At 52.1% G+C, this 25,073-nt stretch overlaps 1 protein-coding gene and 1 long non-coding RNA gene across 9 annotated transcripts in view; one reads left to right on the top strand and one right to left on the bottom strand.

Moving 5' to 3' along the window:
- SYT2 (synaptotagmin 2) overlaps window positions 1–24,155 on the top strand; it is a 105,291-nt gene extending 81,136 nt beyond the window's left edge. For all 5 annotated transcript variants that reach the window (XM_029935483.1, XM_029935484.1, XM_029935485.1 and 2 more), the window contains 8 exons: window positions 13,512–13,706; window positions 14,667–14,833; window positions 16,150–16,269; window positions 16,744–16,911; window positions 17,271–17,438; window positions 18,769–18,886; window positions 19,824–19,957; window positions 22,118–24,155. In XM_029935483.1, coding sequence (XP_029791343.1) covers window positions 13,529–13,706; window positions 14,667–14,833; window positions 16,150–16,269; window positions 16,744–16,911; window positions 17,271–17,438; window positions 18,769–18,886; window positions 19,824–19,957; window positions 22,118–22,324 — 1,260 coding nt within the window. In that variant the 5' untranslated portion in view covers window positions 13,512–13,528 and the 3' untranslated portion in view covers window positions 22,325–24,155. The remainder of the gene's footprint in view (window positions 1–13,511; window positions 13,707–14,666; window positions 14,834–16,149; window positions 16,270–16,743; window positions 16,912–17,270; window positions 17,439–18,768; window positions 18,887–19,823; window positions 19,958–22,117) is intronic.
- LOC115288295 lies at window positions 1,149–22,576 on the bottom strand. 4 transcript variants are annotated; one of them, XR_003906923.1, is made up of 9 exons: window positions 21,760–22,576; window positions 17,280–17,414; window positions 16,749–16,827; window positions 15,727–15,782; window positions 12,895–13,028; window positions 4,802–4,850; window positions 3,055–3,139; window positions 2,053–2,178; window positions 1,149–1,917 (listed from the first exon to the last, which is right to left on the bottom strand). It is a non-coding gene; the product is annotated as an uncharacterized LOC115288295 (long non-coding RNA). The 4 variants fall into 4 exon arrangements; XR_003906924.1 differs by lacking the exon at window positions 12,895–13,028; XR_003906926.1 differs by lacking the exons at window positions 16,749–16,827; window positions 17,280–17,414; window positions 21,760–22,576 and adding an exon at window positions 16,125–16,178.
- Window positions 24,156–25,073: the final 918 nt, after the last annotated feature.

Below are 25,073 nucleotides of genomic sequence, written 5' to 3'. Positions count from 1 at the left end.
CTTCCCAGGGCTTCTCGTGTTCCCACAGGTGGCTGTGTGACACACATATTTACTCACTTGTTTACACACATGTTCTTAGCGCCGTGCATGTGTGTTAGCAGTCACACGTGGTGTCCCAACACACACATGTGCGCACACACACACGTGCACACCTGCAGAGCCTTCCTGGCACCCCCTTCCCTATCTTGTTCCTTCACTGGCTGCTGTCGCCTGTCTCGGCTGGGCCTGAGGGACGCAGAGCCTCTCTCCTCTCATAGCCGCTGAGCAAACACGGCGGTTCCGCTCCATCACTCGGCTAATGGAGCCTCCCACCAGTTGCCCACCTCCTCCTTTCCAGGCTGTGAGCGTTGACTGGGGCCTAGGAGGCAGTCAGCCTGGGCTGGGGGAGCCCTCTTCCCTGCCAGGGCGAAGATGGGGCCGGGGAAGGCTCAGGCTCCTGGACAGACGGGGGTGGGGGGGGGCACCCCTTCCCCACCGGTCAGCCAGACACCAGAGAGGAGGTTCCTGTGTCTCTAACCTTCTGCCTCCCTAGGGCCCCTATCACCCTGCTGTGGCTCCCCACCCTGCCTGCCCCTTCTCCCCCCTGCCACCCACACCACCCACCCACACACTCACATCTGCACACGCACACCCTCCAACACGCTCAGAAACACATCACACGCGCTCACCCACACCTCCACACGCACACACTCAAAAGACTTTGCGTTCAGCCCGAGCCTCTCACCCCGGTCCCTTAGCAGGGCAGCGCTTAGCAGGGCCGGTGTGTTTAGAGCTTGTAACGTTTAGTTGGGAGGAAGATGCATCAATTTTTAATGGTTTTTAGCTCAAAATGAAGACGTGCATTCTGCATGAAGGATAACAAGGGACTGTGCTGGAAAGGACGGCACGTTCGCATGTGGCGCAGCAGCGTCCTGTTGATTTGTGTCTGATCGTTACTGCTAAGCGGCCAGGGTTCCTCTTCCCCACGTGCTGCACAAAAAAGCAGCCCCCTCCCCGCCCCGGGGCCCACCCTCGTGCCCACAGTCTCCCCCCCCCCCCACACGAAGGCTCAGTGACACTTTGGGGGGCAGACCTCCGGCGCCCCCTCAGCACCAGACAGCCCGGGGCCCTGCTGGTCGTCCCCAAGCTTTCGGGCATATCCCCACTTGGTCACTCATCGAGGATCCCCCACCCTTCCCAGCTTGTCCCCAAGTATCCTGACACCCACCCCCTGGAAGACCTCTCCTCCGCCCCAGAAGAGCTGCCTGTGGGTTTGGGACACTTTGTCGGGTGCTGGGCAGTGGGGGCTCTGGGCAAAGGCCCAGGACTCTGAGTCTTGGGAGGAGGAGCAGGGAACGCAGCAGGTCTAGGGGTAGAGGGACCCTGCGCTGGAGGGCCCCCTCAGGCTGCTCTGGGCTGGTGGTGGTGGCGGCGGCGGCGGCGGCGGCGGCGGCGGCGGCGGCGGCGGCGTGGCGGGAGGTGACTCAGCAGCTTTCCCTCTGCTGGAGTGAGCTGCGGTAGTCTTCGCTCCCTGCGGAAAGTCTGGACTCCAGCTCCTCTCCCCTCCATGCGGGGCTCCCCTGTCCTAGGCCCGGCTAGGGTCCTGGCTGGCATGGTAGAGGGAAGTGGGGCCCAGGGACCTGGCCTGATGGGGGCATCCCTGCCCTCCACCCCTGCACCCCCTGCACCCGGCTGTCATTAACCAAGGATGAACTGGAACCCGTGGGCTTGCTGGGGGGGAGCGGGGGATGGGCACAAAGAGCAGGGAGTCAGGGACTGGACAGCTCAGGCTGCTCTGTCCCCACTTGCCACATTACTTGAGTGACATGAGATAACTCACGTCCCTTTGGGCGCTGTTTCCTCATTGTTCAGATTAGGGGTTTGGGCGCAATGTCATGCCAGGTGCCCTCAGCTCTCACAGTCCAGGGTTTAATTTGTCTGTGACAGAAGAATATCCACACCCTGAGTCTAGGTTCAGAGACAAGGACCCTGAGGTAGGTGTGCAGGGTTCTGGGGGCCTTACACAGGAGCCCCTGCCTTTGTCATCACAGGCTGGCAGAGCGGGGGGCTTACTTAAGGATGTGCCGCAGATGCTCGGGAGACTAGCGGACCGCCCAGGGTTACACACAGCAATGGAGTGGCAGAGTGAGGACTCAGTCCTGGCCTCCTCTCTGTGGCCTGGGATTTGCTGATCTCAGCCTAGATGCAAAAGAAGGGAAATGAGTGTCATTGCAGCAGGAGAGATTAAAGTTAGACACTAGGAAGGACTTTCTTTTTTTTTTTTTAATATAGTTTGTTGTCAAGTTGGTTTCCACAAAACACCCAGTGCTCATCCCCACAAGTGCTCTCCTCCATGCCCACCACCCCCCTTCCTCTTTTGCCCTCCCCCTTCAGCCCTCTGTTTTCAGTATTCGAGAATCTCTCATGATTTGCCTCCCTCCCGCTCCCTAACTCTTTTTCCCCCCTTCCCCTCCCCTGTGGTCCTCGGTTAAGTTTCTCCTGTTACACTTATGAGTGCAAACATATGGTATCTGTCCTTCTCTGCCTGACTTATTTTGCTTAACATGACACCCTCGAGGTCCATCCACGTTGCTACAAATGGCCAGATTTCATTCTTTCTCATTGCCATGTAGTACTCCATTGTGTATATATACCACATCTTCTTGATCCATTCATCGGGTGATGGACATTTAGGCTCTTTCCATGATTTGGGTATTGTTGAAAGTGCTTGTTTTTGGGGTGTGGAGTTTGGTGAGTTCCTTGTAGATTTTGGATACTAGCCCTGGGAAGGACTTTCTGGCTTTCAGGAACCTTGGGGTGGGTGGCGTCCCCAGAGCTAAGTCAAGAGCAGGCCCTGCTTTGTTGTGCCAGCGGTGGTAACCTTGTTCCAAAGTGCAGGTGCGGTGGCCTGACCCAGGAAGGCTCATCAGGCCCTCGTACACAAGGAGCTCACAGAAATGGGTAACTTATTTTCCAAATAGGCTAGAAAAATAATTCATTAAAACTTTATCCCCTGCCTCCCAGGACCAAATGTCAGACTGGAGTGTGGGTTCAAAAATAAAGAAATAAACTTACCCTTAGGCATTCATCTTTTTAGCCTGCTGGCTTTGTTGAGAGGCATCTTGCTGGTTAACCTATTTCCATCCCATTACTTCGGTTTCTGCAAAGACAACATGAGGAGGGATTAATAAGTTGTATCCAGTTAGCTCCCCATTATCTGTATTAACGGAGGCCAGGCCCGAGTGTGATAATCCAGAGAAGTGTACGGTCCCAGATCATATTGACTTGGTTTGGGGTGGCAATTGGCAGTGAGTATGAGTGTGTGTGTGTGTGTGTGTGTGTGTGCATGCGCACATGTGCTTTGGGTGGTGGGTGGGGATCAAACTTATTCATGTTTGATGTGGGGTCAGAGACCGATTAAAAAAATTTTTTTTAATGTTTATTTATTTTTGAGACAGAGTGCAAGCAGGAAAGGGGTAGAGAGAGAGGGAGACACCGAATCTGAAGCAGGCTCCAGGCTCTGAGCTGTCAGCACAGAGCCCGACATGGGGCTCGAACTCACAGACTGTGAGATCATGACCTGAGCTGAAGTTGGATGCTTAACTGACTGAGCCACCCAGGCACCCTCCGATTTTTTTAAGGTGATACCTGATATAAAGTGCTGAGATAGTTGAAAGGGCAGAACTTCTTTAAAAAATGTTTATTCATTTTTGAGAGAAAGAGAGAAAGTGAGCATGAGTGGGGGAGGAGCAAAGAAGGTGGGGGACAGAGGGTCCCAAGTAGGCTCTGCACGGACAGCAGGGAGCCTGATGCAGGGCTCGAACTCACAAGCCATTACCTTATGACATGAGCCAGGGCTGGACGCTCAATAGGCTGAGCCACCTGGGCGCCCCAGGAATCTGATTTTGAAGGGGGTCTCATATGGGAGGATATCGGTGGAGCCCAGAAGCCAGCTGGAGGAGAGTGAGGGGCTTCGGAGCTCCTGACCCATTCTAGGGCACAGGAGGAGCAGAGTGGCCTCCGGGCGAGACAGCAAATGTCTTGATGATGCTGCCCAGCCTGGGACAAGCTGGGTGATTCCTGGGTGAGCTCCCTAAGCCCCTCATTTGTTCTCTCTTTTGGAAGCCTGGGAACTGGGCTCCTGATTCCAAAGCACCTCGGGGTTGGGGAGAGGATAGGCAAATATATTTGTGTGGTTCAAAATCAAAAAAATACAGAAGGGTGCGCAGTGAAATGTGCACCACCTACTCCTTCCCAAATGCTCCCCCCGAAGCAGCAGCGAATGTCACCAGCCCCCTGTGCATCCTGCCAGAGCCAGTCTGTGAGTATCTAAGCACCTATATACACACATCTCCCCATTTTCCCTACAGATATTATGCTTGCTCTTGTGCATATTCATTTTTTGATTAATATTCTCTTGAGATCATCCCATGTCTGCACCCAGGGAGTGAAGCCCCAAGCACCGTAGCCTCCACGATGCTCCCACATCAGCTGACCACGAGCAGAGCAAAGGTCCTAAAAGCAGAGTATTCGAGAACTTCTGGGAGTGGGAGTGTGTGGGAAGCGAACTCACCCCAGCTTCTACAACTAGTTTAACCCCCTTCCATCCTACCTGACAGATTGTGGTCAACGGCGGCATCTCCCTTTATATACAAGGATTACCACTCAGCTCCGAGCACCTCTCAGTGTTTGGAGTCAAGGGGAGACAGCCTCCAGACACATGCTGTTTCTGCTTGTTAGGAGGGCTCTCTGGAGAAGAGGGTGTACCCCTGTCTTGGTGTACCCCAAGGCTCCCTGTTCATTTGATCTTCTTCATACCCACCCCTGGTCCTGCTCCTTTTTCTGCTTCAGGCCTCTTCCTCTGGGTTGTCCTATGTGACAGAGAGAAAAAGGGATTAGATAAAGGAGTAGTCAACCAGGTTGTCACTGGCTCCCCGACACCCTCCCCACCCGTGCCCGGCCACCAGGCCAGATGTGGCTGTTCACGCTGCCAGAGCGGGGTAGAGGCAGCTGGCTGGTGGTCAGAGATCCCAGCGTGTTATCAAGAGTGCAAGGACCCTTAGACTGCACATACCACCCCGCCTGGCCCCGTTCACCCAAGCCCGACCCCTCCTGGTGCAGCCACTTCCAACCCTGGCCAGGGTGTCCAGCAGAGCTTGACTGAAATGGCCATATCGTTGCTTTTTCTCAGTGACAGTGCAGGGGTGAGGGAGGACGGTGAAGCCTAAAGCGAGCGGGGAGGACACTGGGGAGGGGTATGTGCAGGTGCGGAGGGCTAGGTGAGTGGCGGCTGCCGCCCAGAGTGAGACTGACTTCCCCTGAGGAGGGGGACAGGCCAGAGCGCCCAGAACTGAGACTGTCCACAGGAGCCAAGTGGCCATCCTGGACAGACAGACAGATGGACAGCAGTCAATGGGCTGGGGGAGGAAGGGAAAACCTGCATGGATTCTCAGCTCCAGCTAGCTACCTGGCTTCCGCTCCACCCCTGCTCCTCACTGTGGAAAACCCTGTCTTCCTGAGCTTCCCCAGAGGCCTGCCCCCCAGCCCCACCCAGGGGGCATGGGGATCCGGAAAGCAGACTTGGCCTCAGGCAGACTTAGGCTCCAATCTTGATGCTGACTGCTGAGCAGGCACTTAGCTGAGGAGAATTTGCCTTTTCTCTGAAATGGAGCTAACAATGGTGCCTTTCCAGGTGGATAAACTGAGAACAGGAACAGAGACCTGAGGTTTCCTTCTTGCAGCCTTTGATGGAAGCCAGGTGGAGGGCACTGTCCAGGTGCACAGGGCCTTCAAGGCTTAGTTTCCTTCCAACCCCTGGTCTTGGACTTTTACTTCCCCTGGCAAGTCTTTCTGAATGCTCAGAACCTCATTTTCCACAGCATGGCCACTGACCACCTGCATCGGGGTGAGCCAGGGCACTTACTTGCGGGTCCCTGGGCCACACTTCCAGCCTGCTGAGCAGGCTTTGAGGGCGAGGTGTCGTGGGGGGTGGTCTGCACTTTGACAAGCTCCCACCCCCCCAGAGGCTCCCAGGAACCAGACCCTTCCTCATCCCTTCCCCTGTCTATCTGGGTCTCCCAACCCCTCCCCTCCCTGTCAGACCTTGACCCCTCTCGCTGCAGGCCTGGAGCAGGTGCCTCCACCCAGCCCCCAGCCTATCTCCCAGATGTCCTGGTGTTGGTGTCACAGCACCTTGTAGCCATCCCTGCCTGATGACGCTATTTCATGCTTTCCTGCTCTGGTGACTCTGACCAGACAGAGGAGTTCACTCTGTCCTGGGAGCCCCTGGAGCCTCAAATCGTTTATCATCCTCAACCCTTCCAGCTGGCTGTCTTCCCCAGGACTGCAGCCTGAGCCACAAGAGAGGCCAAGGTAGCTATAAATCCCCGAGGCTTTGATTTTTCTCCTTGCTGTGCTTGGCTCTGCCTGTGCGCTGATGCCCGAAGCCTGAGTCCTAGTGTGGGGAAGAGTCCTGGAGATGGAGGAGGCAGCTGGGCTGGAGGAGGAGGAGCTGCATGGGGTTCCAGAGACTTAGACTCTGCTCCCAGGGCTGCCAGCAACATGGGCTGTGTGGCCTTGGCCAAGTCACTTCACCTCTCTGGGCCTCTGTTTTCCATAGGAGTATTGGGAACGGGTGCCAAGTTTTCACCAGCTTGTTTCCTTAGCTTCTGGTGGAATAAGGATGGAAGAAAAAACTGACCCCTTAATTCCCCAGGAGGGAACATAAAAGTTGTTTTTAGAAATGCTTAAGAAATGGTTGGTGATGTCACAAACATTCACCACTGGGGGAGGTCTGAGGCTAGAGAGAGAGCACAGGCATTGTGGACGTGAAGCGTGTGTGACTCATCCATTCCCAAAGAGATATTTATTGAGAGCCTACTATGTGCTAGTCAGAAATCCCTGTATTTGTAAATCTTAAAGTGTAGTGAGTGGAGACACAGATGAAGTGTATGGCGTGTCGGTTGGTGATAAGTGCTGTGGAGAAAGATAAATAAGGGAGGCAGAGGCACCAGTGGTTGGGGGGAATCTGCACTTTTAAAAATGGTCATCACAGATGACCTCGCTGAGCTGAAGACATAGCCATGTGGGGTCTACAGGGAAGAGTGTTTTAGGCCGAGGGAAGAGCAGGTGCCAAGGCTCTGAGTTAGGAGTGTGCTTGGCATGTGCGAAGATTTGGAAGGAGGCCAACGAGGCAGAGGAGAGAAGGAAGAGAGCGAAGGGGGAGGAGCGAGGGCACGGAGATGGGCGTGGGGGGCCTGGAAGATGTGTGAGGACGGGGTACTTTGAGGGAAGTGAGCCACTGTAGTTTTGGTTTAGTAATAGGACCCCTTTGCCTGCTGGACTGAGAACAGATGTGAGATAGAAAAGAGGGAAAGGGGAGACTGGCTAGGAGTCTCCCATCTTCCTTGTCCTGGTAGAAAGGCCCCCCTGAGAATGGGGGGCTGCAAAGGGCCCCAGGGTGGTTCAGGGGGGGCAGAAGGGCTTGGGGGGTCCTCTGGAGGGCACCAGCGGGTCGTGAGTTGGGGGGAAGGAGGCTTGCTCTACTTTCTCTCTTTTTACGGTTTTTAACTTCCTCGACTCTGGAAAAGACGCAGAAGAGCTAAGGGATAATAGTCATTGAGTCACACTGGAGGGAGCATTTCCCGAGAAGAAATGCCCAAAGGGCAGCCTTGGAAGGATGAGAAACACTGCTCAGTGCTCTGGGCACTCACCCGGGGATGGGCACTCAGCACCCCCGTTAATCTTCGCCTCAACTGAAGGCATTAGGAATGCAAACTCTGTTTGACAGTTCAGCAGTCTAAGATCGGGGAGGTCAAAGAAACCACCCAGGGTCAAACAGCTCATCTGGGAATGTGTCCGACCCCCTAGCCTGAGAGGCCGGCTGCAAGGGGAGAGGGAGGGTGGGCGGCTCGAGGACCTGTGCACACTGCCCCTTGCCTGTGCCGACTTTGGAGTCTTATCACGCGCCCACACACGTGCATGCATGCACATGCTCCCCTAGCCTCGGGAGAGTGCCCTGGACCCAGCCTGGTGACTTGGAGCAGCTACCTTGAGTAGCCTGTGGAAAGAGACCTGAGGCAGAGTCATAGGCACTAATGCACTGGGTGACCCTGGAAGGACGGGTTGCAGTGTCATCTGCGAAATGACATAATGTGTCCAGTGATCTAGAGTCTGGGTTCTGCCCATTCATTTTTTCATTCACGTATCACATGTTTACTGAGTGCCTGTCATATGTCAGACAGTATGGTATCTGCTAGGGCAGGGTCGGTAAAGTTTTCCTTAAAGGGACCAGACAGTAAAGATTTTAGGCTTTACAACTCATACAATCTCAGTCACACCTACTCAACTCTGTTGTTGTGCGAAAGCAGCCAGAGAGAATGTGTAAAGGGATGAGTGTGAATGTGTTCCAATAAAACTTTATTTACAAAAATTCGGCAATGGGCTCCATGGGGCCCATGGGTCATAGTTTACCAACCCCTGGGCCAGAGCTGCAGTGGAGAACAACACAAGTGTGGTCTCTGCTTAAATAGTCACAGGCTGTGTAAGTGACGTGAAGGTAAGGACAGAGCTATGAAAACATATCAGGCCTTGACCTAGCGGGGAGTGGTGGGAGGAGGTATGACTGTGGTCGGGAAAGCTTCCTGGAGGAGGTGCCATTTGAGCTGAGCTGAGAAGGATGTGTAGACATTAGCTCAGTGAAGCTGGGGAGTGGGACATAGCATGTACAAAGGCCCCATAGTGTGTGTGTTGGGGGTGCATAACGTGTATTAGAAGAAATAAAAGGAGGCATGTGTGGTTGGCATTAGAGACCTAGGGCAGGGGAAGAGAAAATGATGCTGGATACAGAACACAAGGGCCTTATAGGACACCTTCAGGGCTGTGGTTTGTGTCCCTAAGATGGCTTTTAATAGTGACCCAATCAGATTCATGTTTACGAAGATTGTTTTGGTGGTACCTGCAGAACTGATTGGAAGTGAGCAAGAGGAAATACGGGGGGCAGCCTAGGTATGTCAAGGGCCCAGCTGGACCTCTGGGCCTGGAGCTCAGGAGTGAGTCGTGCTTTGGCAGCCATCAGAATGTGGATGTGGCTGAGGCCAGGTGTGCAAGAGGTCACCTAGGGGGACACTTGGCCTGGGAAGAGAAGCCTTGGGGACCAACCTCGAGGCAACCGATGGAGTCTGAATTATGATGGAAATCAAGATGCAGTTGGAGGTGAATGTGAGGGAGGTAAAGTACAACCAAATGAAAAGTTCTGCTGGGCTTAGTGACCTTGTGATCACCTGCGATTGTGCAGAGAGCCACTTCCGTGGAGTGACGAGGCAGAAGCCGCAGTGTGGGTGCTGAGGAGAGAGTTGGGGGTGAGGAAATGGAGACCACGTGGTGGAGTGTGGCCCTGAAGGGAAGGGGAGACTGAGGCAGCTGAATGAGGAGGAGTGGGGGGGGGGTCTTCATTGCCTGACTGGTGGTATTTTAAAATGGGAAGAATTCAGCAGAGGGAATCTTTCTTATGCTCAACCTTTCCTGTTCCTGTTATTTGCACATTCCATTCATTTTGTTTCACTCAGTAACTGCCATCTCTTAAAAATATGATAGTAGCTCAAATGAAAACATTTACTGTTCTAAAATAATTACTGATCATACAAATAACTTTTCCTAAAAATGTATCCTCTACCATCTGAGAGGTTGTGTGGTCTAGAGGAAAATAGCATTGCGCAGGTACTAGAAAACTATGTCAACTAGATCTGAGCAAAATGATTGACCAGGAAAGGTTCTGAGGTCAGAGGGGACCCCTCTGAGATAGGAGGATTGGCTTTAAATAGGAGGTAAGTACTCAGCCGAAACAGGAGGTCAGGAAGAGAGGGTGGTTAATATGCAGGAAGGTCTGTGATTTGGTGCAGGGTGGGACAGTGTCAGAGACTTCAGTGGCTTCTAATAATAACAGGCAACGTGTTGGAGCCATGGGCAAGCCACAGGACTATGAAATAGAGAGTCTGGAGTGTCCATTGTGAAGGGAGGCAGAGTGAGTGAATGGGGAGCATATATTAAGGTTTCTGTTCAGAGTTGAAGGGCTGGGTGGTGTTGAGAATCTATGGGGTGCCCAGCTGCCCCCATGATGGATGCTCGCCAGCAGTGCTTAGTGGTCTGGGGTGGCAATGGAGAGGAAAAAGCTGCTAGTGGGTGTCTTAGCTCAGATTGCTATAACAAAACACCACAAATGAGGAGGCTTATCCACAACAGAAATGTACTTCTCACAGCCTTGAAGGCTGGGAAGTCTGAGATTGGGGTGCTGACAACATTGGGCTTTGGTGAGAGCACTCTTCCGGGTTACAGACTGCCGACTTCCAGCTAGCTCTCTGGCCTCTTCTTCTAAAGCACTAACCCCATTCGTGAGCTGCACCCTATGATCTAAGCACCTCCCTGGTCCCACCTCCTAACACTATCACATTGAACATTAGAGCTCAACATATAAATTTTGGGGGGACACAGACACTCAGCCCTTAATAGGATTTCTCCGGGAGTGGTGTTTTGCCAGGAAAGTGACATCCAGGAGATCATGGAGGTTTCTGGAGGAAGAACAGTCTAGGCTGGGGGAAAAGTAAGTGCAAAGGCTGTGAGTTTGTTCGGTGAGCCCGTGACTGGCAGCAAGAAGGCCAACATGGCAATAGCTGAGGGCTGACAGCAGAAGTGCTAGGAAATACATCTGGGGAGCTAGCCAGGGGCCAGAGGCCAGGCCATGCGAAGATTTTATCTAAGAGTGATGAAGAAGCCATTGGAGGGTTTAAAATAAATGGATCTGGCTGCAGTGCTTAGATTAGGCTGAGCAGAGGAGAGTGGGAAGCTTCCAGACAGGTGGCTATTGTAAGACTCCAGGTAGAGGGGTGGGAAGTGGCCAAATTTGGAAAACATTGTGAGTAGAGCTGAAAAGTTTGCATGTAGTGGTGATGGCAGGAGAGAAGCGTAGGATGACCCCAAACACTTTCTAGATGTGTAGCTGAGCAGGTGGGCCCTGAATCTGCCCCATCCATCTCCGGGCGCATGGCCCTGCACCTGCCTTTTATCAAGAGCCATGTTCTCAAGCATCTTCGTTGTCCCCTTGGATCTGGGCAGCTTTGTCCTCATGTCTTTTGTTGATGGTGGATTTAAAAGGGCCGCCCAGGCACCAGGCCTTGGAAAAGCCTCTGATCTGTGCCCTGTTTTATTAACAGCCCTGTATTCCCTCCGAGCACCTGTATGTCATTGCCCTCTGGTGACTCCCCAGGAACACCGGAGAACTTTCATGGGAACTTGGGGATGACAAGACATCCATTATTGGCTGTTTTAAACTCTTTCTCCTTCCCTCTGGAGTCATGGTGCATTCTAGGCTTTTACTCACCGCCACTGAAGTACAATTTTCAAAATGTAAATTTGTACACATTACTTGCCTCCTTAAACCCCTCTGACAGCTTCCCATTACTCTTTGGGTAAAGACAAAACTCTGCCGTGGCCTGTGAGATTATGTGCCCGGGCCAGCCTGGCCCACTCTGTCAGCCCCATTTTGACTCATGCTCTTTTCACTCTGGTCTTCCTTCAGGTTCTGTACTAATCACACTGCTTCCCACCTCCAGGCCTTTGCACGTGCTGTTCTCTCGCTTAGGCTGCTCCTTCCTCCCTTCCTCACCTGGATACTTCCCACTATGCTTCAGGTCTCAGTCAGTTCCTCAGGAAAGCATTTTTTCTTTCCCAGATTAGGTCAGATATGCCCCAAGATAAACTCATACCACCGAGTATCTCTCCTTTGTGGCATTTCTCAGAATTACAATCTTACATTCACTTATGTGCAATTATTTAATCCACTTTATGGTAAGTTCCACAAGGGAAGCATGGCATGAGTTCAATAAATTTGTTGAACGAATGAATGAACGGCTCTTACATTTGTCCTCTCTGCTCCATCCCCTACATTCCTACTCTCATGTGGGTCCATGTCATTTCTGGTTCGTCTGTTGAACCAGCCTTCTCTTGGTCCCTAGGCTCCGCCTCACCTCCTCCAAAGTCTGTGGAGCTATCTTCTCATAGCCCCACTTTTAAAAAAAAGTAAGTAATTTATTGTCAAACTAGTTTCCATACAACATCCAGTACTCATCCCAACAAGTGCCCTCCTCAATGCCCATCACCCACTTTTCCCTCTCCCCCCACTCCATCCACTCTCAGATTGTTGTCAGTATTTAAGAGTCTCTTATGGTTTGCTTCCCTCCTTCTCTGTAATTTTTTTCCCCTTTCCCCTCCCCCATGGTCTTCTGTTAAGTTACTCAAGATCCACATATGAGTGAAAACATATGGTATCTGTCTTTCTCTGCCTGACTTATTTCACTTAGCATAATACCCTCCAGTTCCATCCACATTGCTACAAATGGCCAGATTTCATGCTTTCTCATTACCATGTAGTATTCTATTTTATATATATATATACATACATATATATATACATATATATACATACATTATATACATACATACATATATATATATATATATATATATACCACATCTTCTCTATCCATTCATCATTTGATGGACATTTAGGCTCTTTCCATGATTTTGCTATTGTTGAAAGTGCTGCCATAGCCCCACTGTTAACAGAGCAGGCCATTCCTCTGCCTTAAATGAATGCTACCACAGTAATATTTTTTACCAGCAAAAACTTGGAAACCATCTAAATGTTTAATAGTGGAATATTAAACACATATGGTACTTCCATGTAATGGGTATTAGTTAGCTATTCAACAATAAAGGAAAAATTTTAATGACAAAGGCAAAGGCTTATAATAAAACCTTATGCTTAAAAAAAGGCAGAATGTCAAATCACACGTAATCTGGTCTCAACATGTAAGACACACTCTGAAAATCTTCTGTTATAAAATGCTCCAAAATGCTAACCTGAGTTATCTCTGCATGGTAAAATTATGGGCAGCTTCTCTTTCAACCTCTTTCCCTCTGTTTTCCAGAGATGTTGATGTGGATTTGAGGCAGGGTCGATGACAGCAGGAATGTGACAGAGACAGGCAGAGAATCTAGGCAGAGTAAGGTCACGGAAGAAGTTAAGGAAGAGAGAGGCTCAAGAAGGAGTCTTTAATAGTAGAATATTGCCTCCTTCCTGGCGTTGTGTGGTTGGACTTAAATGAGATGTGTGAAAGTGATTAAATTTACAGACCTTGGACTCAGGCTGACTGGCTCAAACATTAGTTTCTGAACATATGATCTAAGTGACCTTGGGAACTTCCATTTCCTATCTGTTAAATGGGAATAATCATCAAACATTAGGCCATGGTTTGGATGAGAGGAGATCATGCACAGTGCCTGGCACATATAAGTACTAACTTAATGATGACTATTATTGTTGTTTTAACATAGTTGTTAATATTATGGGAAATATCTTTGAACTATAATGGGATTCTCAATAGCTTTTGAAAGAGTGTTCTCCAGTCCTCTGGGCAGAGCTTTCTGCACTTGGGCCTCTGGGTTGTTCATCTGCTCCCTTCCCTTCTCATCTGCAGCGATCCCCTCTGCCACCATGAGGAACATTTTTAAAAGGAACCAGGAGCCCATTGTGGCTCCTGCCACCACCACTGCCACAATATCAACCGGGCTCTTAGAAAACTCTACCGAGAGTGGGGGCGCTGGAGAGAGTAAGGAGGACATGTTTGCCAAGCTGAAGGAGAAATTCTTCAATGAAATCCAGAAGATCCCCTGTGAGTGTCCCAGGTGGCTGAGAGGGAGTGGCAAGGCCAGGGTTAGTGCAAGGCCTTGTGGGCAGGGCAGAGCTGAGGAAGTGTGGGGAACACCACTGGGGGTGTGATTGGCTGAATATTTGGATTCCAGGATGGATTATTTTGGGAGCCACTTCAGGAATGGGGGGAGGGATCCCGGGCACTAATAAAGGGAACAAGGAGGCTTATTATGTGCCCTGATCTCCTAAGGGAGAAAAATTCTCACAACTTAGAAAACTGTCAAAAGATGAAATCAAAAGAAGATGAAAAATTATGAAACAGAAACCATTATTGCACTTTTCCAGTCATACTTTGAAACTACCTTAGTGTGGAAGGCAGAAAATACACCCCCCAGCCCCTGCTTTCCGAATTCTTGGCAAAAGCTATATAGGTACAAGTCACCAGACATAAATTAAGGGGAGCAGCCCCATCAGTGGGAGATGGTGCTTCAGGACCATGGAGAGCAGCCTCGGGCCCACACCCAAATATTTGAGCTCTGCAATCTAGGTCCTCAAGGAGCTGGCCTTTTGGCTTGGGTCAGCCCTCTCAAGCCTGGGCGTAAGGAATGGGTCAAAGAGGCTTTTCCTATACTTGAGTCAGATAAGGACCATCCCATTCTTTCCAGGGGATAAGCCAGTTTTCCGTAGATCAAATGAGTCAAAATTCAAGAGACAAACTGATGTTCTTCCTTGTTATATACTTACTGCTATCAGTTAGCAGTCTGTATCCATAAGGACAGTAGGCTCAGAAAAGAGCAAGTATTAATGAAAAGGCATGCAAAGTATAGGCAACTTGCATGTACATCACTCATGAGTATGTGGTTAAAAAATATGGAGTGTGGGCATTAGATTTCATAGACTCTCCCCATTTTTTGCTGATGCTTTGGGGTCTGGGGCTATAAGGCAGAGCACTGCTGACTTCTGGGGTCCTCTCTGTGGGCAGTACCACCCTGGGCACTGATCGCTATTGCTGTGGTTGCTGGCCTCCTGCTCCTCACCTGCTGCTTCTGTATCTGCAAGAAGTGCTGCTGTAAGAAGAAGAAGAACAAGAAGGAGAAGGGCAAGGGCATGAAGAATGCCATGAATATGAAAGACATGAAAGGGGGTCAGGTAGGACAAGACAGTGGGGGCGGGGCTGAGAGCATTCCAGGTGCTGGAAGGTGAAGCAAAGACTTCTGGTTCATAAACCCCAACCAGCTCCCCTTCTTAGAACTCCACATGGCCTTTCCTATTGGCTCCATCTCTAGTAAAATGTTGTCTACTTATCCCATGGTGGGAAGGGGGGACTTATTCATGTGTGATCATGGACGCATCCTTGAAAAGACAGAGGAAGAGAATAATATATTGACACCCAAAGAGGCTATTGGGACAAAATGTTGTTGGAAAGAGAGACCCCCAAACCGCCAGAAAGCCACCATTGGAGTGACCTTGTGTTTTCCTGCCAGAAGAGACTAGAGGTCAAAATCCCACTGGAGGCACCTACTTGGGTGGGGTGGGTGGGGATTTGGATGAAGTAAAAGAATGGTCCTGAGGGACCAAGATAGGCGCCAAGTCGAATCCATCTCCAGTCACATAATAATTTGGTTTATTTACCCCTATTTTGTGGGGGTTAGTTGGCCTGGACAGGTCCTTTGATAAACCCAAGTGTTTCCTTTTAAGTTTACAAAGGCCCCTGTGTGTTTCTCTTTTGCCCACATTGGTTCTGAAAGTGACTAGAAGTCTCTTGCTCAAGAAATCAATATGGAGAATGGAAGGAAGGGCCTGATCTGAATAAATCAGCCAGAGATTAAAATGGCCTTTGAGTGCTTGTGTCTGCACATGTGCAAGCGTGTGTGTGTGTGTGTGTGCCTGAAAGAAGCCTGCAGTGCAAAGTTAGGGAGGGGGGGGATCTCCAAGAACTATCTAGGTGTAGCCCGACTTGGTCTCATCAGGTGGCTGTGACTTCAGGGGCTGGTCTGAGCTGTAGAATGTTCTCTTATATCACTTTCTTTTTCTCTTCTTACCTTTGTGGACTCACCGTGCTCCTGAATGCCTGGACTGCACTTCTGGTAAGTCTTGCCTAGGATAGGAGGGGTGTGAGTGGGGAAGTTTTGGGGAGGAGCTAATAAGGGAAGTACCCCTCCCCCACTTCAACAAGCTCTAGAGCATTGGTGCAGCTCCTGGCATCCTAGCGCTGTGTCTTGCAGGGACAGAAGCACCAAAACCAGAACTGGGTCTTCCAGACACTGTCTTGGGTGCTGAGGGGCCATCTGGGGGCTTTGAGGGGCAGAATCAAGCCCCCTGGACAGTGCCACATTCATTCCTGGTGCCCCACACCCAGCTCTGGGTCAGGGTCTGCACAGACAGGCTGGCTTCCTGATACCCCAGCACCAGGCCAGGAAGCTCCGTGCTCTTAACTCACCCCTCCTTTCTTCCAGCCTCCACAGGACGATGACGATGCAGAGACAGGCCTTACTGAGGGAGAAGGTGAAGGAGAGGAGGAGAAAGAGCCAGAGAATCTGGGAAAACTGCAGTTTTCCCTGGACTATGATTTCCAGGCCAACCAGGTGTGAGAGCTGGGCTTGGGGGCAAAGTGGGGGATGGGGCAGGGGGCTGGAACTTGGGTGGGAGGGAGATAGAAACAGATCCACACCCCTCATCCCCATCCCAGCTTATAGGCATTGCTCCTTTCCGTGGAGTGGGGTGGGCTGGAAACCCCAGACATGTATCCCTGAACATTGAGTCTGCCTTGGCCACCAGCCTGCTCTAGAGAAGGTTCCCTGGCCCAGAGTGGCTCTGCTGTAAACCTGTCCACCAACCTTGGACACATCAGTTGCCCTCTCAATTTCTGCTTCTCCTGATGTCATCCAAATGCCGGGGGGTGGAGACGGAGACCAGTCTTGCTCTCAAGCACCAGCCTATTCCCACCTCCCCAGCCACCCACCTCTGGGGAAGGGCTGGTGGGTGCTGGGTCTGGAGCCAGGGCTGGCGTTGGAACAGTCCTGAGACTCAGGGCCCTCCCTCGCTCTCTCTCTCCACAGCTTACCGTCGGTGTTCTGCAGGCTGCTGAATTGCCTGCCCTGGACATGGGAGGAACCTCAGACCCTTATGTCAAAGTCTTCCTTCTTCCAGACAAAAAGAAGAAATATGAGACCAAAGTCCATCGGAAGACATTGAACCCTGCCTTCAATGAAACTTTCACCTTCAAGGTGATGCCGGCTGGAAGAATAATGCCAGTTCCCTCCCTGATCCGAATTCTGTTGGAGTTCTGCAGACCTTTCCTTGGTTACTAGTGGTGGCTAAGGCCCCAGAATGGGCTCAGCTGGAACGATGGCGGGCTGGACTGTGGGCTTATGTGTGAGGTCACTGCTCAGCCTCCTGTAGGACTAGACACACACACCCTCCTGCTCCCCCAGAGCCTGAGGTCTTCTCTCTGTCTCTACAGACTCACCAGGAGTCCTGCAGGGGAGAGGGAACTGAGCTCTGACCAAGGGACCTGCCCACAGCAGCCCTTGGAGGTGCATGAGTTGGCTTTGAACCCTCTCTGAATCCTGCTTGTGCCCTTCAGGTACCGTACCAGGAGCTAGGAGGCAAAACTCTGGTGATGGCCATCTATGACTTTGACCGCTTCTCCAAACATGACATCATTGGTGAGGTGAAGGTGCCTATGAACACCGTGGACCTTGGCCAGCCCATTGAGGAGTGGAGAGACCTGCAGGGCGGGGAGAAGGAAGAGGTGAGAGCAGAGACAAGGTAGAAGATGAATGTGGCTGCCCACCTGGGCTGCCACCTATTGGCATGACAGGGAGAGGGTAGGCTTAAGGGTTAGGTGAGCTGGGTTAGGGCACTAGCTCCACACTCCCACCTGTGTGACCCTGGGCATGTCGCTTAATCTCTTTAGACCTGGGTTGTCTCCCGTAGTGTTTTTACAGATGAGAATTACTTATCTCTATAATGCACCTGGCACCCAGTAGGCATCTGTCATCCAGTAGGTGTTCAAGTAAAGGAGAACATCATTATTATTTTTACTCCTGTTTCTGCTGTCACTTAGAACCACTGATTTATGACTTTGTGCCTCAGTTTACCCACAAGGAAAGCCCACATTTCTTTGAAAAGATTCTCAGCATGGGGGCTTGTCTTCCTAACAACTGCCACAGATTCAAGCACTTTCCCAACACTTATTGAGCACCTACTGTGTGCCAAATATTCCATTTTAGCTGCTGCTCCTCCCAAGCATCAGTCATGTGTCTTGGCCAAGCCCCTGATCTGTGCCCGGTGCAGTACCAGGTGGTAATGGAGGGGGCAGGAAGAGACACTGAAGACGCTCTTCCTTACCTTGGGGCTCACGCTGTGTGAGGCAGGGCTGGTACACCCGAGCTGGGCTATTGGCCTGAGTGACTTGCTCTCTGAGAAGCTTGGCTCTGGCATGATGTTGGCAGCGCTCTTAGAAACCAGGAGTCCAACAGGTTTCATCCTGCCCCTAGTACTAAATTGTTGTGGGACTTTGTGGGACTCTCACTGGTCACAAAGAACCCTTGGCTTATCTACATGAAGGTGTTGCAGTGACAGTAATATAAGAAAAGGGACACACAGTGCTTTGAAGACCACAGATCACTCTGCAAGTGGAATGGTTGACAGGGAGCTATCTCAAGCATGGGAGGAATCCGGGAGGAAGGCATCCGAGATACTCAGTTTCCCAGTGTCCTTGGAAATGAACCCTTGGGTACCATACCCACACCCCAGCCCCCTTTCCACCTCCCCTAGGCCTGGGGTGGAAGCGCAACCATACCCCCGTATCTGTCCAGATCCACACAGACATCACTCACTCACACCTGCCCGCAGCCTGTGCTCTGTTCCCCTCACTCCTACAGCCATGACTCCTGGGTTTTGTTGAACTGCAGCAGGAGGCCCTGAGGCCTTCTTAAACATGACAGATCTGGGGACTGGGCACTGAGAGGGCTGGAGATACACCACTGCCTTGCTAGTCTTGACAAGTTGGAGGTCCGCCGTGCTAGAGGCAGTGGGATGGCTAAGATGACCTGGGTCCTGCTCTTCTCCCCTGACAGCCAGAGAAGCTGGGTGACATCTGTACCTCTCTGCGCTATGTGCCCACGGCTGGGAAACTCACTGTCTGTATCCTGGAGGCCAAGAACCTGAAGAAGATGGACGTAGGTGGCCTTTCAGGTACCTGCAGAACTTCTGGCTGCCATTAGGTGGCACCAGCGAGCCGGTCACTGGCCTGAGTCCTCTGTTCATATCCGTTGTAAGAGCACTCACCCACCCTGGGATACGCAGAATATCTCTAAGCAGCTGTGGGTCTGAGCGCAGGACTGTGGAGTCGGAGACGTCCGGCTTTCCCTCCTTTCTCCACGGGTCCCCTACCCCCACTCAGCTCTGGGCAGTACGGGCCATGGAGGAAAGGATGAGAGAAATTGTGTAGGAAAGCTTGCCTCCGTGTCACGTCCCGCAGCCTGGGACACTTCTCCAGGAGGGGCTCTGTGGGCCCTACCTTGGAAGGGGACTTGGGAGGTGTGGAGCACACGCAGTGGGGCCAGCCCACAGCACAGGGTTCTGGTGGGATAGCAGAGCACACACTTTCCCGAGACTCAGGCCTGAGTGTGGGTTTCAACTGGTCAGTCTGGCCACCAGCCCCAGCTCTGCCACCGATCTGCTGCGTGACTGGGGGCCCCTCAGTCCTGTTCTGTGGGCCTCGGTTTCTCATCTGTGAGGTCAGGAGGATTGCGTTGAATCGGAGATGGCAGATGTGTGTGGTGCCTTCAGCATTTCTCTGTCCCCGGCTTCGGACAGATATCATCAAGTGACCACCGCCTCACTCCTTAAAGACAAGGCCTTACTTAGTTTCAGGAATGTGCCCAATATAATGCTCCAGGCGTCACACCAGGCCACAACCAACCAGCCTGCGGTGGTCCTTGAAGTGAAACCTTTTTGTCACCCCTGAACTGGACGCTTACTCTACTGCTTTTAGACTTAGCGCCCTACGCCTTAGGGCTTGCTGGGTGCCTGGCCTTGGTGGGGTGGGTGCTCTGGGCAGGCAGGTACGTTCTGTGGGAGGATGGGGCGCTAAGGGTGCCTCTCTGGGGTCGGGATTCTCCCTGCACAGACCCCTACGTGAAGATCCACCTGATGCAGAATGGCAAGAGGCTCAAGAAGAAGAAGACCACGGTGAAGAAGAAGACCCTGAACCCCTACTTCAACGAGTCCTTCAGCTTTGAGATCCCCTTCGAGCAGATTCAGGTGCTCGGGTTTTCGGGCACGGGGGCACAGCAGTGGGGACTTGAGGGAACTCCCCCAAAGACCTCGAGCCACCTTGCTCGCTCGGTGGGAAGGGCTCTGGCTCTCATGGTGCCGTTCTGGGTCCTCCCTCCCAGGACTCCCTCCTTTTCTGAGGATATGACTGTGAACCACTCAAAACAACCCTACCCATCATTCCTTTAGAACTGTGAGGTAAATGGGTGTTCACTGGGCCTGTGAGACCAAAGCTGCCGGGAGGTAGCGGCATAGCTCCTCCTCTTCCTCTTCTTGCTCCCCCTGGTGCAGCCACTTCCGCCTCGGCCAGCCCCGCCCCCATTTCTGCTGCTCCCTGGGTCTGCTCCCAGCTACGCCCTTGCCCCCTTCTTCTCTCCTCTTTCCTTCGGTCCTTCTCTTCTCTACTCTCTCCTTCTTTCCTCCTACCAGCAGGCTCTGTAAATGTTGGAGGTGAGGTCTGATTTTAGCCATGAGTGGGCACGAGTGGGCACGAGTGAGATCTGAATGTGGCAGCACCGGACACCCACCGAGCCAGCTGGGCTGAGAGTCAGGGGCTTACAGAGTGCTGGATCCTCTTGGAGTTTTGGTCCCTCCCTCTTTGGAACGAGCTGCTCCCTCCTCCCTTCCTCTCCCTCCCTGCCTCCCTCCCCCGCTGCCCCCAGGACTGGGAGGCAAAAGTGCCAAGAGAATCTCAGCCATAGTGTTAGACCAAGAGAAGTCCTTGTGGGAAACTTTAGACGTGAAGTGTACTGGCCAGGGGTTTCAAATTCGACGTGCCAAAAGCCAATATAATGGCTTTTCTAAGCGAATGATCTTGCCCTTAGCCTTTCCCCATACCCCTCCCACACCCCAAACCTGCTTTGTCTGCATTCTCTTTTCAAGTGAGAAACCTGGGCATCATTTTAGACCCCCTGCCCTTTTTCCTTTCTCATTTATCCAACATTCTTTGCTGGGCATTCCCTAAGGACCTTCCTAGGAATTTGCTAGGTCTTGGAGAAACAAATGTGTAGAAGACACAGCCTTTGCTCTAAAGGACCTCACAGTCGGGAGGGAGGGTGGGGACAGGCCGCTGAAGCCCAGGGAGATGAGGGCTTCAATGTGTGTAAACGCGGAGGAAAGGTGGGGCTTCCCGTAACAAACTTGGTCCTAAAGGACGAACACGAGTAGCCTGAGTTGGCTGGGGGGCAGGATGAAGAAAGGTCCTGATCGTCACTCGGCCGGTCCCACTGACCACCAAGTCCTCTTGATTCTCTCCCCTCAGTGCCTCTCCAGCCTGGCCCCTGCTTCCATTCCCCCCACCCCACCTTGGTTCAGGCATTCACTACCCACCCACCCAGCCTCCCCCTTCGGTCCCTAGTCCTTCAGTCCCCGACTGCCTCCAGTGAATCTCCCCCCTCAACATCAGGGGTCTCTTCCTGAAATATCCATGCCACTCCTCCCAGAAGTCCTCGGGAGCTCCCTGCTGCTTGCCTGAAGAGCAAAATACACACTCCTTAGCTGACCCCATCCTGCACGGCGCCCCCTGCTGACCCCATTTCCTGCCTTGTTGCTTCTCACACTACCTCAGTGATTCTGAACTTCTTCTGTTTCCAAGATACCAAGTGCACACTTGTGTTTCTCTGCTGCCACCCAGGCTACTCTTCCTTCCTGGAATCCTCTTCTTTCTCTGCCTAGAGAAGGCCTCAGCCCTCACCTCCCAGTTTCTATGTCACCTCCTCTGTGAAGCCTTCCCTGATTGACCCGAGGACGACTGTCACCTCGTCTGAGTTCCCATAGTACCTTGTGCTTACCTCTCTAGCATAACCTCCATCCCTTTGCGTTGTGAACTTCTGAGTATGTGTCCGCAGCTTTGGTTAAGGTGAAGTACACCCCTTCCCTCGTCCTCACCGCCCTGCACTTCCAGGCACCCAACCCTGGCTGGAGCGCAGTCCGTGCTCAGTAAGTGCCGAACGTTGGAAAGGCTCTTCCAAAGAGGGCAGCCTTTGCCTCCATTTGAGTTCAGTCTCGGAAGTTACGTTCATAGCTGGAATCCGGCGGCTCTGGGAGGCACCTCCTTGCGGAGCGTTTGGAGTAGAGGACGGAGGAGGAGGGGGGGTTTGGTCCTGGCGTTTCCACCCGCCGACTCCGCCCTCCTTTGTCTCCCCGCAGAAAGTCCAGGTAGTGGTCACCGTGCTGGACTACGATAAGCTGGGCAAGAACGAAGCCATCGGGAAGATCTTCGTGGGCAGCAATGCCACGGGCACGGAGCTGCGGCACTGGTCTGACATGCTGGCCAACCCCCGGAGGCCCATCGCCCAGTGGCACTCGCTCAAGCCCGAGGAAGAGGTGGATGCACTCCTGGGCAAGAACAAGTAGGCAGCAGCGGCCGGGACCCCGTGTCACAGACACTGACAAGATCCAGAGCTACCAATACCTCAGTTATGCGACCTTAGAGGTTTTCTTTCTCATTTGTTTGTGGTTGTGTCCTTGTTTTTCCTTCATCTCTTTTTAAAGACCAACTTCCCTCTGATGGCCGTGTGAGGAGAGTCCCCTAACAGGTGAAAGAGAAGCCTGGCTCTTTTCATCGTCCCAGGAGCTGTCCTTGCTGCATGCCCTGTCACGTTTCCCTCTTGCTCTTTCAAAGCTTCACTTACCGCCTCCCCTGAGCGAGGCCCTCTTTCGGCAGAAGTCACAGCACTTCCTGTTTTTTGAGTGTTCTGGACCAACAAAATGGCGGCACATCCTGTTTCCTGACAGGGAAGGCAACACAGTGGCCTATGATGCGCGCGCGCGTGTGTGTGTGTGTGTGTGTGTGTGTGTGTGTGTGTGTGTGTGTGTTTGGGCATCTCTCTGCATTCCTGGAATGAGCCATGGACAGTGAAGTTGTGTGGGAAGAGAAGGCTCTTCAGGGACCCTGAACTGAAGAGACATCCACTGTCTAAGTGGGAGACCTTACATCAGCTTGTGGAGAGGGCTCAGAGTCCTGGTCAGATGCTGGCAGCTCCCATACTCATTGTGGGTGGCTGTTTGGGAGGCAAGATGTGGAGACTGGATTTGTCCAGAACTAGGACCAAACCCCTGAGGCCATCAAAGACTTCCTCCTGTCAGGCATGGTTTCCCCACAAGTGTGGTTTCTGGGACATGCGTGGACATGAACTATTCACTAGATTGGTCAGATTCTAACAGGGACCATCAGTCCTGGGACCTCACTGCTGTTGACAGTTAACATCACACTATGAAGAAACAAGACCCATTAACCTAGAAAGACCAAATGAACCTCCTGGGTCTTCTTCACCCCCTTCCAGTGAGAAACACAGATGCTTTCTCCCTTTCCAGAATATAAGCTATGCGGTTCATTGGCCTTTATTCCCCATCATGCTTTTGCTTCTGTTTTCTCTTTGAATCTAAGTGCAGCAACACTATCTGAAGACGGTTTTCTGTACAGAGCCAGAGAACTCTAAAAGGAAGGTTTAAATTCTTGTCCCCCTGAGGTCCAGGTAAGACGGGGGAGGATGGTGGAGAGATTGGCATAGATTTTCTGGATGAGATAGGTGGGGGTGCTGGGATCCATGCCCCCCAGCTCCCACTCCTCTGCCTTCCATGCCAGACAGCTCATGGGTAGCTGGCGTGGCCCAGGGAGACCTGTGGGGAGGCCCCATCCTACTACTCCTTAGGGCGGCTTCTCTCTATGAATGCCAAGAAGCAGGACATCCATTCCGAATGGGTGGTGGAGGACACCTGCCAGGGTTTCTACCCCACACTCAGTTGTGTCCCATTCCCTCTTCACCTTTTGTCCCCAGCATTGATAAAAAGCCATATATATGTTAGCCAAGTTTGCACTGAGCCTCCTTCCAAACCTTCAGCCTGGGCAAGAGAGTCAGGTCCCACATGGCCCAAGGCCAGCACCACTTCCTTTCACCCCTTCCTCCCATCCTTCCCTCCCTTCCTTCAGCCTCTCTCTTCCTTCCATGCTCTCAGGCCCTTGCCATTTCTTCACCACAGAATACTCATAGCTTCCCCAAAACTTGGGGATCTCTCTCTTCCCAGCAAAAATGGCAGCACTTCCTGTCCTGTCCCATCTGGGCCACCTCAGTTTCCTGTAGGTACTTGAGACAGATGGACAGTGTTAGAGAGACTCAGGGTTTGAGGATCCAGCATGAAGAAGGTACAGAGTATCTTTTTATTTTATTAAAAGAAAGGAAATGTTCGTTTTGTTTCTGCTGTGCCATGTTTTTTGGTTAGAGTAAGGAATGAGGGCACACCTCTGCCAGAAACAGACAGGGAAGCAGGGTTGAACCTTGCCCATCTCTCAGAGACCCTTCTCCTTCTTGCTAGTGGCCCTTAACACACGGGAGGTCGTATTTTACTGGGCCCTCTGTGAGTGTGGGTGTGTAGTTAATGACGAGAAGGTAGGACTCTGATGAGGACTATGAGCTTTGGTCCTTGGGATCAGAGTTGTGGTCATGGTAGAGAGTTGTAGGAAAATGGGGTGTCTTCAGAACCCAGCCAACTGCAGAGTGGGTATCCTGGCATGGGCATCAGGAGTCACCGGGCTCTTCTCCCATCTCCAGAGCTGTGGGATTTTGGTGCTTTCTCAGGGTCTCTCTCCCCACCATATCCCACACACCTTGCTCAGAGGACTGGCCATCTCGTTTTCCTTACCTTCATTCCTTTGCCCTTTCCCAATGTGCTTCCTTCCTACCACCTGAGATCCTTCTGTGCCCATGAACCTCATTCAACCCTTCAGAACCCAAGATGTGCCACTCTCCTGATGGGGAGGAAAAGAAACGGTGGGCAGTCCTGGGGGTTTGGGTGTCCATGTGCCGAGAGACAGGGGCTGGGTTTTGTTATTCTGGGCCCACCTCTAGTGAGCAGCCTTGAGGGGTGGGGACAGGGTGCTGAGAAGCTGAGTGTTGGCCAGGGAGAGACCTGTGTGTGGGCCCCTGCCACCCACCTGGCTTCTGGCTGGTCCTGGGATGGGTGCTTGGCCCAAATGAGCTATCCTAGTGAAGCCATCTATCCAAGTCCATGAACTAGGCAGGTAAACTGACAGTTGTGAGTTTTCTACACCTGAGAACTGATGTCACTCTGTGGAGCATCATTTGGAACCCTCACTGCCTTGTAG

This window comes from Suricata suricatta, chromosome 3, assembly GCF_006229205.1.
Source record: "Suricata suricatta isolate VVHF042 chromosome 3, meerkat_22Aug2017_6uvM2_HiC, whole genome shotgun sequence".
Lineage (NCBI taxonomy): Eukaryota > Metazoa > Chordata > Mammalia > Carnivora > Herpestidae > Suricata > Suricata suricatta.
The sequence above is the reverse complement of the archived record's forward strand: the minus strand, read 5'-3'. Positions and strand labels throughout refer to the sequence as shown.